The 13,907-nt window shown below is 40.0% G+C and overlaps 1 protein-coding gene across 1 annotated transcript in view; it reads left to right on the top strand.

Annotated features, from left to right (window-relative positions):
* The first annotated feature begins 1,905 nt into the window (after positions 1 to 1,905).
* MGAT5B (alpha-1,6-mannosylglycoprotein 6-beta-N-acetylglucosaminyltransferase B) overlaps positions 1,906 to 13,907 on the top strand; it is a 99,317-nt gene continuing 87,315 nt past the window's right edge. The window contains exons 1-2 of the mRNA XM_074220979.1: positions 1,906 to 1,951; positions 7,816 to 7,957. Coding sequence (XP_074077080.1) covers positions 1,906 to 1,951; positions 7,816 to 7,957 — 188 coding nt within the window. The remainder of the gene's footprint in view (positions 1,952 to 7,815; positions 7,958 to 13,907) is intronic.

Below are 13,907 nucleotides of genomic sequence, written 5' to 3'. Positions count from 1 at the left end.
GGGTATCTAGCTGGGGAATAATTTATATTTACATGGTAATGAAGAAGAGAGACTTCAGCTGGACAAGGAGTCATGGTAAACATGAAGTTTCAAAGAAAAAATATAATACATGAGGTGAGGGTCAGGCTCAAAAACTACCTGTTTCAATGAAGTAAGAAAAGATTGCTTTTAAGAAATTACCTGTAGTCATGCAAAATGCATATAGGGACAGTTAGGTGGTACAGTGGATAGAGCATGGGCCCTAGAATCAGGAAAATCTTTAGTTCAAATCTGATCTTAGACACTTATTATCTGTGATCCCAGGCAAGTCATTTAAGCCCAATTGCCTCAAAAAAAAAGTTAAGGTTATTCTTCTTCAAGGATACAAATGTCATCATTCTCACTGAGGACAGGGAGGATTGATAAGGAGTTAGTCTTTCTTCCACAAAATGGTACAACTTCCTCCCTAACCCTGATCTCCAGTTCACCCAGCTGTGAGTTAATCACCTTGCCCTTGCTTCACTGCATTCCCATGCACATAGGGGCAGCTAGGTGGTATGGTGGATAAGGTACTGGACCTGGAACCAGGACATTGTTGTTTCATTTATGTCCAACTCTTCATGACCTTTTTTGAGTTTTTCTTGGCAGATACCAAAGTATGAGGAAACTCAGACAAACAAATATATGGAACTTGACCAGATTTACACAGCTAAAAAGTATTTGAGTCCAGAATTGAACGCAGGAAGATAAGCCTTCCTGACTTTAGACACAGCACTTGATCTTCTGGCTGACCTCAAGAAGAGTTGAGTACAAATCCAATCTTAGACACTTCCTGGATGCGTGATCCTGACCAAATCACTTAACCTCTTTCTTGCCCAGTCTCCTCTACTATAAAATGGGAATAATAATAATAATAATAATAATAATAATAATAATAATAACCTCTATTCCCCAGGATGTTGTAAGGATCAAATGGGATAAAGTGTTTAGTACAGTAAACATAGTACCGTGTAAGTACTTAATACTTTTCCCCTTCCCTTCTCCATGAGATAATGCTGGGGTTGACCAGAAGTCATTTATATCTGTTTTATACTCAGGTAAGATGAAGTCTGAGAAATCAAATAATGCCTCTAAGTTCCAGCAGCTAGTCAGTGGCAAAGTCAGAGTAAGAAACCAGGTCTTGGCAGTATTGTTGTTATTATTTGTCCTTTATTCTCAAAGAGGATTTTGACAATAGGGAGGCGATTCCATGATATGCTCATGAATTGGATTTTGAGTGGTGTCTCTAGGTGTTGTACTAAGCCACCAGATTCACTTTCTCCTCCAGTGTCATCTGAGTCCAGTGGTCAGAGATGAACCAGGATGACTGGAGATGGATCTGGATGTGAGGCAGTCAAGGTCACACAACTAGTAAGTGTCAAGTGTTTGAATCTGGAATTAAACTCCTGTCCTCTTGACTCCAAAGTCAATGCTCTATCCACTATACCATCTAGCTGCCCAGATAACACTATTACTATTAGAAAAAAAGCAATAATAGATCATGTATGAGGATAGTGGAAAGAACACTAGGTTTAACATCAGAAGGCCTAAGAGCAAACTTTGCCTCTGCTACTTCCTAGCCATGGTTATCTCTAAAAATGAGTGATTGGACTAAATGATGCTTAATGTGTTCTCTTTTGGCACTTAATCCTAGGATCTAAAATGTACTCCCATGACCCTCTCTTGTGTGTGGTGGATCCGACCTTTCTATCCCAGGTCTTTCACCATCTCCTCAAAACTTGGTGTGAATTTTTTTTCATTTTTTAGAAATCCTTTGGCTAATCAATTATTGGACTTTTTCATCTGGGAAGAGAAGTGCCTGGAGCTGAAGGTCTTTGGGCTTATTCAGCAAGATTGTTAAAAATCCAAAAATTTAATTAATAAGGCATGGCCAAACACATGGGCTCTCTGGCCCTAGGGCATGTACACATGGGTGTGTGAGTGGCCACACACACACACACACACACACACACACATGCACACACACACACATACATGCGCGCACACACAGACACGCATCCACTATTAATTATCAGCAATGATTGGAAAGGAAACATTAGAGAATTATATGGCTGTTTAATGGTACTTGGTTTCAAGTGCTTTGCTATTTTAAAAAACAGGATCTCCTGCATAAAGGGCCTTCATCTTCCTGTAAGATATGGAAAGCTGTTGTTTCCATGACCCAGTTCTGGGCATTCCTTGGCTTTGTTTCTGTTCTTCCCAGGCTGTCAGTGAATTAAGGTATCCAGAAATATGCCTCAAATTCAGGACAAATGGATTCTTTCTTTGTATGTTAGATCGGAAGAAGAATGAAGGAGGGGTATACTGGAATGAGGGCTTCAATATGTAGGAGGAACAGAAAAATAGCAAAAAGAACACAAAATAAATAATGTTAACAATCCTCTCTGAAGGAACTACTGAAATTGGGAGAACAAAGACCCAAAACTTTAGGCATCCTTCCTTACTTTGTTTTTTGTTTTTGTTTTCACAAGGCAGTGGGATTAAGTGACTTGCCCAAGATCACACAACTACGTAATTTTTTTTAAAGTGTCCTTCCCACTTTGAAAGACTTGAGTCCAAGAATCTAGATAATTTGGTCCTTATGATGGGTGATAAGTCACAAGTCTTTGCAAAGAGTTTATGAAAGAGAACAAGCAGATGATGCTTCTTGTATAGTCATCAATCCTAATCATAGGTCAGGAAAAAGTACCCTGATGTTGTCTGTCTCTGAAGCCAGGACATCCTCCTAATGAAGTAGGGCCAGATAGAGGAGAGAGGAGAGTAATCTTTGCCTGTTAGGTAGCACAGTGAATAGAGCTCTGGACTTGGAGTCAAGAAGACCTGAGTTCAAATTCAGTTTCAGACATTTCCTGACTGTGTGAGTCACATAATCTCTGCCTTCTTAGACCACCTCCCAACAATGCCACCTTTTAGCACACCACACCCTCCCCAGGCAAGAGTTTTCCAAAAACCACTGAATCTTATGTAGAAAGACCAATAAATTCTATAGTAATCAAAGGGTTGTAGTGGCCCTTTGCCAGTCTCATGCTAGTACTCATTCTGGTGTCTTTTTGTCTGTGTCCACTTGAATGTAGTTGCTAATGGGGCTCGAGTTGTTGTCTGCTGCTCCTACCCTGGGGCCAGTAACCACTACCAATGGCCTCTGTCCCACTATCCAGGGTCAACTGCTACACCATAGTGACAAGGCCTGCATGTGTTATAGGTATTGCCACAGTGGTATCTATTTGACTAAAAGTTTCTACTACTTGAGTCTAACCTCTGCTGACCTTGTTGGACCCTCATTCCCGGGCCTAACTTTGACTTGTCTGCTGAAACTTTTGCTATGGGCTTATGCTGTTATATTATCCCCTATTTTCCCAAGGGCAAGACAGGAATCCCATGTAGAGCCTGACTCTGCCCTTCTCCATGCCAGAACAGAACCTTGCCACTACTGAGGCCTAGCTGCCCCTTCTGCTAGCCTAGGTCCTATGAGCCAACAGGCATCTCAGGCCATGGCAAGGGATTCTGGATGATCATGCTGAGGTTTGAGTTCCTTTTCCTCTCAGTAGTTATCCTCTCCACCAGAGGGTAGTTAGGTGGTACAGTAGAAAGACACTGTCTTAGAGTCAGGAGGACAGGAGTTTGAATCCAGCCTTAGACACTTGAGTAGATGTTGGGCAAGTCACTTAATCCTGAGCCAGACAGAGAGAGAAAAAGAACAGAAAAAGAAGAGACAGACAAAGAGAGATAGAGAGAAATGGGGGGGGGGGGAGAAACAGAGACAAAGATGGGGGGGAGAAAGGAGAGAGAGAGAATTGTTGTACACAGTTCAAGCGTGAGGTTGCCTTCCTTTTTAACTTTTTCAAATTGCAACATACTCTAATTGGAACAGTTGTCCTTATCTTCAATTCCAGAAAGGTCTCTGGATTTCTGGGGAGAATCAGAAAATTTCCTTTCATATACCTCTAAACAAAGTCCCTATGATTTGTTTCCTCTCAAATACTACATAGAAAGTTCCAGTTTTTTTTATCACTTTTTTTTAACATTACAATCTTGGGAAAAGAGATTGGTTTTGGTCTAGGACTATTAGTTGGTGGACCTATAGACCTCTCTCACCCCTAAATACAAGAAATTAGATAAACTTAGCCACTAGCAGTTTGTAGCAGTTGGGTTTTTTTAAGGTTACAGCCCTTATTGACATCAAGCATATTCACATAAATCTGTCTTCACTGAATAGTCAGACAGCTTTCACTTAAAAAATTTTTTTTTCATTTATTTATTTTCCCAACTACATGCAATGGTAGCTTTCAGCAATAATTTTTTTGCAAGGTTTTGAGTTTCACATTTTTCTCACTCCCTTCCTTCCTCCTCACCCCCCGCACCTGGCAAAAAGCAATTTAATATAGGCTATATATATATAACTATGACAGTTTATACTTTAATCTCCCAAAGGAGAGGGATTATCTCAAAGTCAACCAACCTTAAAAGCATGGAGGCTAGTCTGGGTTCACCTTGCTCTCAGTCAGCCATCACACATTTCAACAAGACCATGCTATTTCAATCCTGCATCACTGCCCAACTGTTCTGAGCTATATCTAACTTAGGTCATTCCCAGGAAGTTTATGTTTGATATCAGATCAAAATGAGGTACTTGTTGTTCATCCAACTGTTTAAAAAAATAAAAAAGAAGGTCTGCCAAATCATAAACAGAGGAGGATATTCAACAAAGGCTATATGCTAAGGACACTGTAAATCAGTTCAGCTTACTGAAGCTTCTCTGCCTCTGAAGTCATCTCCCTGATGTCATGGTCTTCCTCGAAAATGAAGGACAAACATTATTATTACATGGTAGCTTACCAGCCAAACATCAGAGATGGCTGAGAGCTTGGTTCTCTGATGGTTTTTAATACTTTTTTTTATTTTTGCAAGGCAATGGGGTTGTGACTTACCCAAGGTCACACAGCTAAGAAAGTATTAAGTGTCTGAGGACAGGGGCAGCTAGGTGGCAAAATGGATAGAGCACTGGCCCTGGAGTCAGGAGGACCTGAGTTCAAATCCAGCCTCAGACAATTAATAATTACCTAGCTGTGTGGCCTTGGGCAAGCCACTTAACCCCATTTGCCTTGCAAAAAAAAACTAAAAAAAAAGTGTCTGAGGGCAGATTTGAACTCAAGTCCTCCTGACTCCAGGGCCAGTGCGCTATCCACTATGCAACCTAGCTGCCCCATGGGGTCATCTTAATAAAGATGATCACTGAACCCATAGGAACTGATAAGGTTACCAAGAGAGTATATATTTAGAGAGAAGAAAATAAATCCAGGACAGAACAATGAGGGACACCCACCATTACAGATCAAAAGGAGTGGTCAGACAAAGAGGAATAGAACCAGGAAAAACCAGTGTCATGAAGACCCAGGGAGGGAAGAATATTCAGGAAGAGAATTTTGCCCATGAATCAAATGCTTAAAAAAGATCTACAAAAGATAGGAATTGAAAAAATATCATTGAATATGGTAATCAAGACCTAAAAGTGTAATCCTTTTAGACTAGGTTGAAAGATGTGAGTAGTAGAGACATCAAAATGTCTCTTTTCAGATTGCAAAGGAATTGTTCCATATTTTAGAAAGGTTCTGAAACTTGTATGATCAATTGTATACAGAGAAGTCAGCTAGACAATGATTTTGCCTTACGGCATAGACTACTCAATATTTGCTTGCATCTCCAGCCATTCTTCTGCACAAGACTTGTGAAGAATCTGTGACCTCTAACTTGGCTAATGACCATTAAAAGTTTAAACCCTCACAGAAGGGGAAACCATCTCTGAATGTGGAAGGACTGCTCAAAGCTCAGACCCTGTGTGAGTCACAGCAGAGATCTTCTGCCAACCCTAGACTAAAGATTATTGGCCTAGGTGAAAAGAACATTCTAATAACTAATCTAGAGGACTGAGGTAACAATTAACAAATCACTGGGAGGACTATGTGAAAATAGGCACATTATGCACTCTGGTTGGATCTGTGAATTGATTTGACCATTCTGGAAAGTAATTCATCTAAGTCCCTAAAGTCACTAAAATGTGCATACCTTTGATTTGAGGATGCCAGTACTGGGTCCATATCCTCAAAAGATTAACAAAGAGGAAAAGAACCCATTTGTATAAAAATATGTAATGCAATTCTTCATAGCAAGAAAAAAAAAACCCTGGAAACTAAGGTGATACCCACCTATTGGGAATTGTCTAAGATCAATTATGATAAGTAATTATAGTGGAATATCCTTGTACCACCATTGTGTTATTAAAAAGTGATGGAAAGATAATTTCGGAGAAACTTGGAAAGACATTTGAACTGATAAAGAATTGAGAAGAATGAAAACAATTTTTTTTCTATAACAGCAATTTTGGAAAAAAAAAGGAAAGACTTGATCACTGACAAACATTGATTCCAGAGGCCTAACGTATTGATGAAGTCTGCTACTGACTTCCTGACAGGGAGGTTGAGATATGAGATATTGAGAATGAGATATACACTTCTGAACATTACCAATGGGAATAATTTGTTTTGTTTGACTATCTATACTTGTTCTAAGGATTTTCTTTTTCTTTTTTTTACAAGAGCAGGGGAGGTGGATGGGGAAAAATGATTATTTTTTTAAAAATTAAAATAACATAAAAGTTACATAAAAAACTAACAGATTTAACAATTAGTAAATTGTTCTTTGGTAACCTTGGAGATTCAAGCTTCAGTAGCGTAGTGGTGCTAAAACTATATTGCAAGTTGAGAGGTGTATGGAAAATAGAGGCAGCAAGTGGCTTCAGAACTTCTGTCATATGGAGATTCTATGAGATGGGAGGTGGGAGGAATAATTTTAAATTTTGCCCAAGGCATTCAAATGAAGACATTAGTGTTCTGCTTTGCTTGGAATTCACCTACACTTTTTTTCAACTAGGGATCAGAGTGAGGCAGAGGAAAGAACAGTGCCTTGGGTCAGTAACTGCTCTATTGACTTCATATCCTAGGGATCTGCCTGACTTGAAATTGTCTCACCTCTCATTTTTTTACTTAACTTCTTCACCTTGCTATATGATGCCTTCACAACTCTAGCCTCTAACTTGTTTTTCCAATTATTTCCCATTACTCCCTTTCACATCACTCTATACTCCAAACAAACAACTACTAGCTGGCCTCTGAACTCAACAATCTATCTCCTGGAATTCATTCTCCCTCTTACTTTCACCTCTTAGAATCCTTAAATCCTTCATTGCTAACACCTCTATCCTTCACTGATCCTTTTAAGAGCTCTCCTTCCTCATATTTTTTCCTTTTCTTATCAATGAATGTGTTGTATCTTCCCTATAGAATGGAATCTCCTTAAGAGTGGGGACTGTTTTCTTTTTTTCTTTTATCTTCTTTTTCTGTTTTGTATTCCCAGGACCAAGTACATTGTTTTGTGTAGGGTGAGTGTTTCAGAAATATTTGTTGAATGAACAACTGAAAGATCTATTACTATTCTTTCAATTTTCTCTTTTTCATTTAAATTGCAAAAAGTGTATGTTGTACTGAAGTCAGCAAAATGTTCATTTGTCCTCCTGGAGAATCCTACTTTACAGGGAAATCTAGAGTTTGGGATTGTGCCCTAGGCCCCTATTCTAGCGATATTATGTTACTAAGAAGCAGTTCTCAACACAAAAGGATCCCATCTCTGCTCTACCCTGGTCCTTCTAAGTCAAATTGCTTCTAAAAAATCCTCCTCACTGTAATTACTTGGGCCTAATTCTGCTGAATTCTCTTTCTACAGTTATTGGTGCATTGGAGTCCCGGGTTGTCTTGCGCAAGATGAGTGACCTTTTGGAGTTGATGGTGAAGCGCATGGACACAATGGTGCATTTAGAGAATGGCAGTGAATTTCGCAGGGGTGATGAGGGACATGCCATGGATAGGTGAGTACTGGGGGAAGGGCTATATGACTCCTAGTCTAGATAGTGATATATATGGGTAGGTAAACCATGTGGGAAAAAATCAAGTGTTCTGTCCCACCTTTGAGAAGAGTTCATACCTAATAAGAAGAAATCTAACACTAGATATTTTTTCCACTAAGATCTGTTGATTTTAAGCATCATTTGCAGTCATAAAAAAGATTGGGATCAGTTCTGTTGCTTACTTAAGGACACTTTGGTCAAGTCATTTATCTTCTCTGGTCTTCAGTTTTCAATGACCTCTGAAGTTGTCTCCAGTCTAAAGCCTAAGATAATCAACTGCTTCATTTTGCAGGTGAAGAAACTGAGGCACAGAATGGGGAAAGAGTGTGTTCAGCATCATATTGCAACTTAGAAACATAGCTAAGACTAAAATCTAGATTTCCCAACTCATGTAACTCCCTCTCCATTGCATTCTTCTCTCTTCTACTGCCCAAGCTTAAATTCTCACATTTTATGCACATTTGGGGAAAAAATATATTTTGTCCATGTGAAAATCATGACAGGCTGTAACAGGGTGGATGTGTTTCAATAGGCATATGTCTGCCTATACATTAATATTCAAAAAATAATTTACTTAACATAATAAGGAAAGCACTAAGATTGGGAGTTGACCTAGAGTCTAGCCCTACCTAGCTCTGCCAGTGACAAGTTCTTTCCTTCTTCCAAAAGTCTTCATCTGTAAAATAGGCATAATATTATGCATTTCTTCTTCAGATGAGTCCTAGATTTATATAATTATCTCTCTTGGACTCTGTTATTACATAACAAACTGCCTATTGAACACTTCCAACTGGAAGTCCTATAGTCATCTCAAACTCAATATGTCCATGACAGAACTCATGATCTTTACCACCAAAACTACTCCTTTTCCTAACTTCCCTCTTCATTAAAAGCTTCCACCATCCTCCCAGACACTTTTTGCAAATGTGCAGGTATATTTACATCTTTACTATGCTTTAAACTCCATATTTAATCAGTTGCCAAGTTTCATCAATTCTACTTCCACAACTTCTCTTATATCTTCATCCTTTTCTCCACTCAGAAAGGGACTAATCTAGTTCAAGCCTTCATCACCTCTTGCTTTGATCATTGAAGTAATCTCCTAATTTGTCTCTTTTCCTCAAAGTCTTACTCTATTTTCCAAGCTTTCTTCCACATAGATTCCAAAATGATATTTCTTTTTTTGTTTGTTTTGGATTTTGGTTTTTGCAAGGCAAGGGGTTTAGTTTGTTGTCCAAGGTCATACAACTAGGTAATTATTAATTGTCTGAGGTTAGATTTGAACTTGGGTCCTCTTGACTCCAGGACTGGTGCTGTATCCATTGCACTGTGTAGCTGCCCTAAAGTGATATTTCTAAACACTGTATAATGTATAACTACATCATTTCCCTGCTTAAGAAGCTTCACTGACTCCCTGTTGCCTCTAAAATTAAAAAAAAGAAAAAAATCAAATTCCTTCATTTAGTATTTAAAATTTCTCTAAAGTCACCAATGATCTCTGAATTGCCAAACTCTAATGGCTCTTTTCTTAACCTCTGTTCTTTTTGACTTCTCAGAAACCTTTGAAGTTGTCAGTAACTTTCTTCTCCGGGTTACTTCTTCCCTCTAGTTTTATGACATTACTTTCTCTCTCTCTCTCCTCTCTCTCTCCTGTTTTCCTCCTACCTAGTAGACCATTCTTTATCAATCTTGGAAATCCATTCAAGGCATGCCCATTTATTGCTGGTGTCCGTCAAGGCTCTCATCACTTTCTTCCAACATGCAATTGTGCTTAATGATCTTCCATGGATTCATTTACCATCTCTATATATATAATTCTTAGCCCTAACCTTTCTGAACATCCAGGCCTACATCTCGAAAATGCTTATTAGACATCTTAACAGAACAAAAGTAAATTCACTGTCTTTCCCCCAAAAAGCTCTTTCCTCTTCCTAACTTCTCCATTATTGTTGAAGGCAATACCATCCTCCCAATCACCCAGGTTTTCAACCTAGTTGTCATTCTCACCTTCTCCTTCTTTGGTACTTTAAACTTATTTCCCTCCTCTGACATTGCAGTCACCACCATTTAGGCCCTCATCACCAAGTATTATTACCTGAACTATTGCAATATCCTTCTGGATGGCCTTGCTGCATTTCATCTCTCTCTACTCCAATCCATCATCCATTTTAACTAGTAGAGTGATTGTACTAAAATGCAAGTCTAATCATAATCTCCACCCCCAACCCCACTCCAATGACTGTCATTATTTTCAGAATCAAATATAAACATCCTCTCTTTGACTTTTTTAAATTTAATATTTATTTATTCTCATTTTGTACAATTTTTTATACACTAATAAAATTTTCTTGTTTTAGAGTAAATAAAATACCCCCTCCCCTAAAAATATAGACTCACTTAAGCGATAAAGTAAAAGGGAGAGAAAAAAATTTAAATTTAAATTTAAAAAAATTAAAAAAATAATAGTAATAATTGTAGGTATGGCTAGGTGGCACAGTGGACAGAGCAGCAGCCCTGGAGCCAGGAGCACCCAAGCCTATATCTGGCCTCGTACACCCAACAATCACCCAGCTGTATGACATGCAAGCTACCCCAACCCCATTACCCTGCATAAACCAAAAAAAGAAAAAAAAGACCTAAAATAAACTAAAATAGTAATAATATTAGGGGTGGCTGGGTGGTGGACAGAGCACTGGCCCTTGAGCCAGGAGCACCTGGGTCTGAATCCAGCCTCAGACACTCAAAGATCACCCTGCTATTCGGCCCCAGGCAGGCCACCCAGCCCCATTTGCCCTGCACTGCCCCCCCCCCAAATAATAATAATGATAATAAACAATGTGCATCAGTCTGTGTTCCAACACCACCAACTCTGTCACAGGTGGATTACATTCTTTATGATAAATCCATCACAAAAGTTATTTCCATATTTTCCCACCATTGTCATTGCTGATCACAACTCCCTCCTTTCATATTTCTCCACTAACATGTACTATATTTTCTTTCTCCTTTCACTGACTCTGCTGTAGGGTAGCTGAGTGGCTCAGCAGATAGATCCCTGACTCTGGGGCTAAGAGGCCCCGAGCCCCCATACCACCCCTTAGGCCCAGCATCCACCTGGCCCTATGGTCCCAGACAGGCCTTCCAATCCCAGTCCGTTGCAAGAAGTAAAAAAGAAAATGTGTTATATCTGACCACTCTCCCCCCATGGTCCATCCTCTCCTCCTTCATTCATACCCCCACCCCTTCCCCCTGTCCCCCCCTCCTTCTTACTCCAGATGTGTATACCCCATTGAGTATATATATTGTTTCCTCTCTTAGCCACCTCTGATGAGAGCAAAGATTCCCTCATTCCCCCTTGCCTCCCCCTTCCATATCATTGCAATAGCTCATTGTAATAAAGAAAAATCTTATTATATGAAATATCTTAGCCTATTCTCTCTCTCCTTTTTCTTTCTCCCATTATATTTCCCTTTTTTCTACTGACTCCATTTTTACACCATATTTTATCTTCAAATTCAGCTTTCTCCTGTGCTTCAACTATAAAAGCTCCTTCTACCTGCTCTATTAACTGAGAAGGTTCATATGAGTATTATCAGTGTCATTTTTCTATGCAGGAATACATGCAGTTCATCATCATTAAGTCCCTCATATTTTCCCCTTCTCCTCCACTCTCTATGCTTCACCTGAGTCCTGTATTTGAAGATCAAACCTTCTGTTCAGCTCTGGCCATTCCAACAGGAACATTTGAAATTCCCCTGGTTCACTGAAAGTCCATCTTTTTCCCTGGAAGAGGACATTCAGTTTTGCTGAGTAGTTGATTCTCAGTTGCATTCTAAGCTCTTTTGCCTTCCAGTATATTATGTTCCAAGCCATATGAGCTTTTAATGTAGTTGCTGCTAAGTCTGTGAGATCCTGATTGCAGCTCCTTGATATTTAAATTTTGTCCTTCTGGCTGCTTGTAATATTTTCTCTTTGATTTGGGAGTTCTGGAACTTGGCTATAATATTCCTGGGGGTTGGTTTTTTGAGATCTCTTTCTTGGGCGGATCTGTGGATTCTCTCCATTTTTATTTTGCCCTCTGCTTCTAGGATATCAGGGCAATTTTCCTGTAGTAATTCTTTGAAAATGATGTCAAGGCTCTTTTCCTGATCATGACTTTCAGGTATTCCAGTAATTTTAAAATTATTTTTCCTAAATCTGTTTTCCATATCAGTTATTTTTTTCAATGAGATGTTTCACATTTTCTTCTAATTTTTCATTCTTTTGGTTTTGAAGTATTGAGTCATGATTTCTTGTAAATTCATCACTCTCCCTGAGTTCTATTCTTTGTCTGAAGGATTTGTTCTCCTCAGAGAGCTTTCTTATCTCTTTTTCCATCTGGCCAATTCTGCTTTTTAAATCATTCTTCTCCTCAATAACTTTTTGAACTGTTTTATCCATTTGACCTAAGCTGGTTTTTAGCATGCTATTTTCTTCAGCATTTTTTTGGATTTCCTTGACTAAGCTGCTGACTTCATTTTCATGTTTTTCCTTCATCTCTCTCATTTCTTTTCTCAGTTTTTCTTCTAACTCCCTTATTTGATTTTCATAGTCTTTTTTGAGTTCTGTCATAGCCTGAGCCCAATTTCTGTTTTTCTTGGAGTCTTTAGATGCAGGAGCTTGTACCTCCTCATCTTCAGACTGAGTGTTTTGATCTTTCTTGGGCTCACAGGCAAAATATTTCTCAATGGTGTTCCCTCTTGTTTCTCTGCTTGCTCATTTTCCCAGCCTGAGCCTGTTTTGGGGGTGCTTCCTGAGCTTTTGGGATACTCCTACAAGGATCTCAGTGTGAGAAGCTCTATCCTCCCTCCTGGTCTGTGAATGACTATATGTGCTCCCCTCTACCACGGGGCTAAGGTGGGGGAGGCCCTGCTGTTCTATTGGGGGGCCTAGACTGAGATCAGGATCTAAATGTGGTCAGATCCCCAGAGTCCTGTTCCAGGGGTAGAGGACAGAGCTCAGCAGTCTCTCTCTCTTCACTCCCCTCCCTAGGTTCAATGGGCTCATGCTCTGGGGACTCCTGCTTACTGGCTCTGCCTGCTTCTGTTTCCTGGATCTGGACTGCCTTGGCCAGGCTGCTCACTGTGTGTCTTGAAGGCAGGGCTTCATGTGCTCACTCTGGCAGAGGTCCCTCCACTGTTCCCCCAATTTGTGCCTGGTGTTCCCTGGGGCATAGGTTAGAAAATTCCCCTGCTGCTGTGAGCCGGGGCTCCCAGCACCCTGGGACTGCCTCTGGGAGGCTGAAGTTCTTTTGCTTTGGCAGGCCACACCTCTGGCCAGCCGCCCCTCCAACCCTGGAGAGCAGAGCCTTTCTGCTATTTTCCAGGTTACCTTGAGTAGGAGAACTGCCTCACTGGGTCCCTCTGTGGGTTCTGTCTTAAAATTTTAGTTAGAGTCCCTAGTTTAGAAGTTTTATGAGAGAGCACCCAAGACATGATCAGCTATTGTCACCATCTTGGCTCCGCCCCTCCTATCCTCTCTTTGACTTTTAAAGCCCTTCATCACCTGGCTCCCTCCTATCTTTCCAGGCTTCTTTGACCTTCTTCCCACACTTAGTTGCTTTTCCTCAACCAAAACACTGCATCTTCAGACTTTGTGCTCTTTCCCTAAGGGATGTTTTTCCTCCTTATCTCTGCCTCCTGGCTCCCTTCAAGTGTCAATTAAAATCTTACCTTCTTTAGGAAGTCTTTCCGGGCTTCCCTTGATGCTCAGAGGGATGCCTTCCATCTCTCATGTAAATATCCGGGTTTTATGAAGTTGTTTGCATTTTGTCTCACCAAATAGATTGAAAACTCCTGAGTACAGGGATTGTTTTTGTCTTTCTTGGTATCCCCTAACATAGTGTTTGCTGTGCACCATCATACATAGGTGC

Source organism: Macrotis lagotis, chromosome 2 (assembly GCF_037893015.1).
Source record: "Macrotis lagotis isolate mMagLag1 chromosome 2, bilby.v1.9.chrom.fasta, whole genome shotgun sequence".
NCBI classification, from domain to species: Eukaryota; Metazoa; Chordata; class Mammalia; order Peramelemorphia; family Peramelidae; genus Macrotis; species Macrotis lagotis.
The sequence above is the reverse complement of the archived record's forward strand: the minus strand, read 5'-3'. Positions and strand labels throughout refer to the sequence as shown.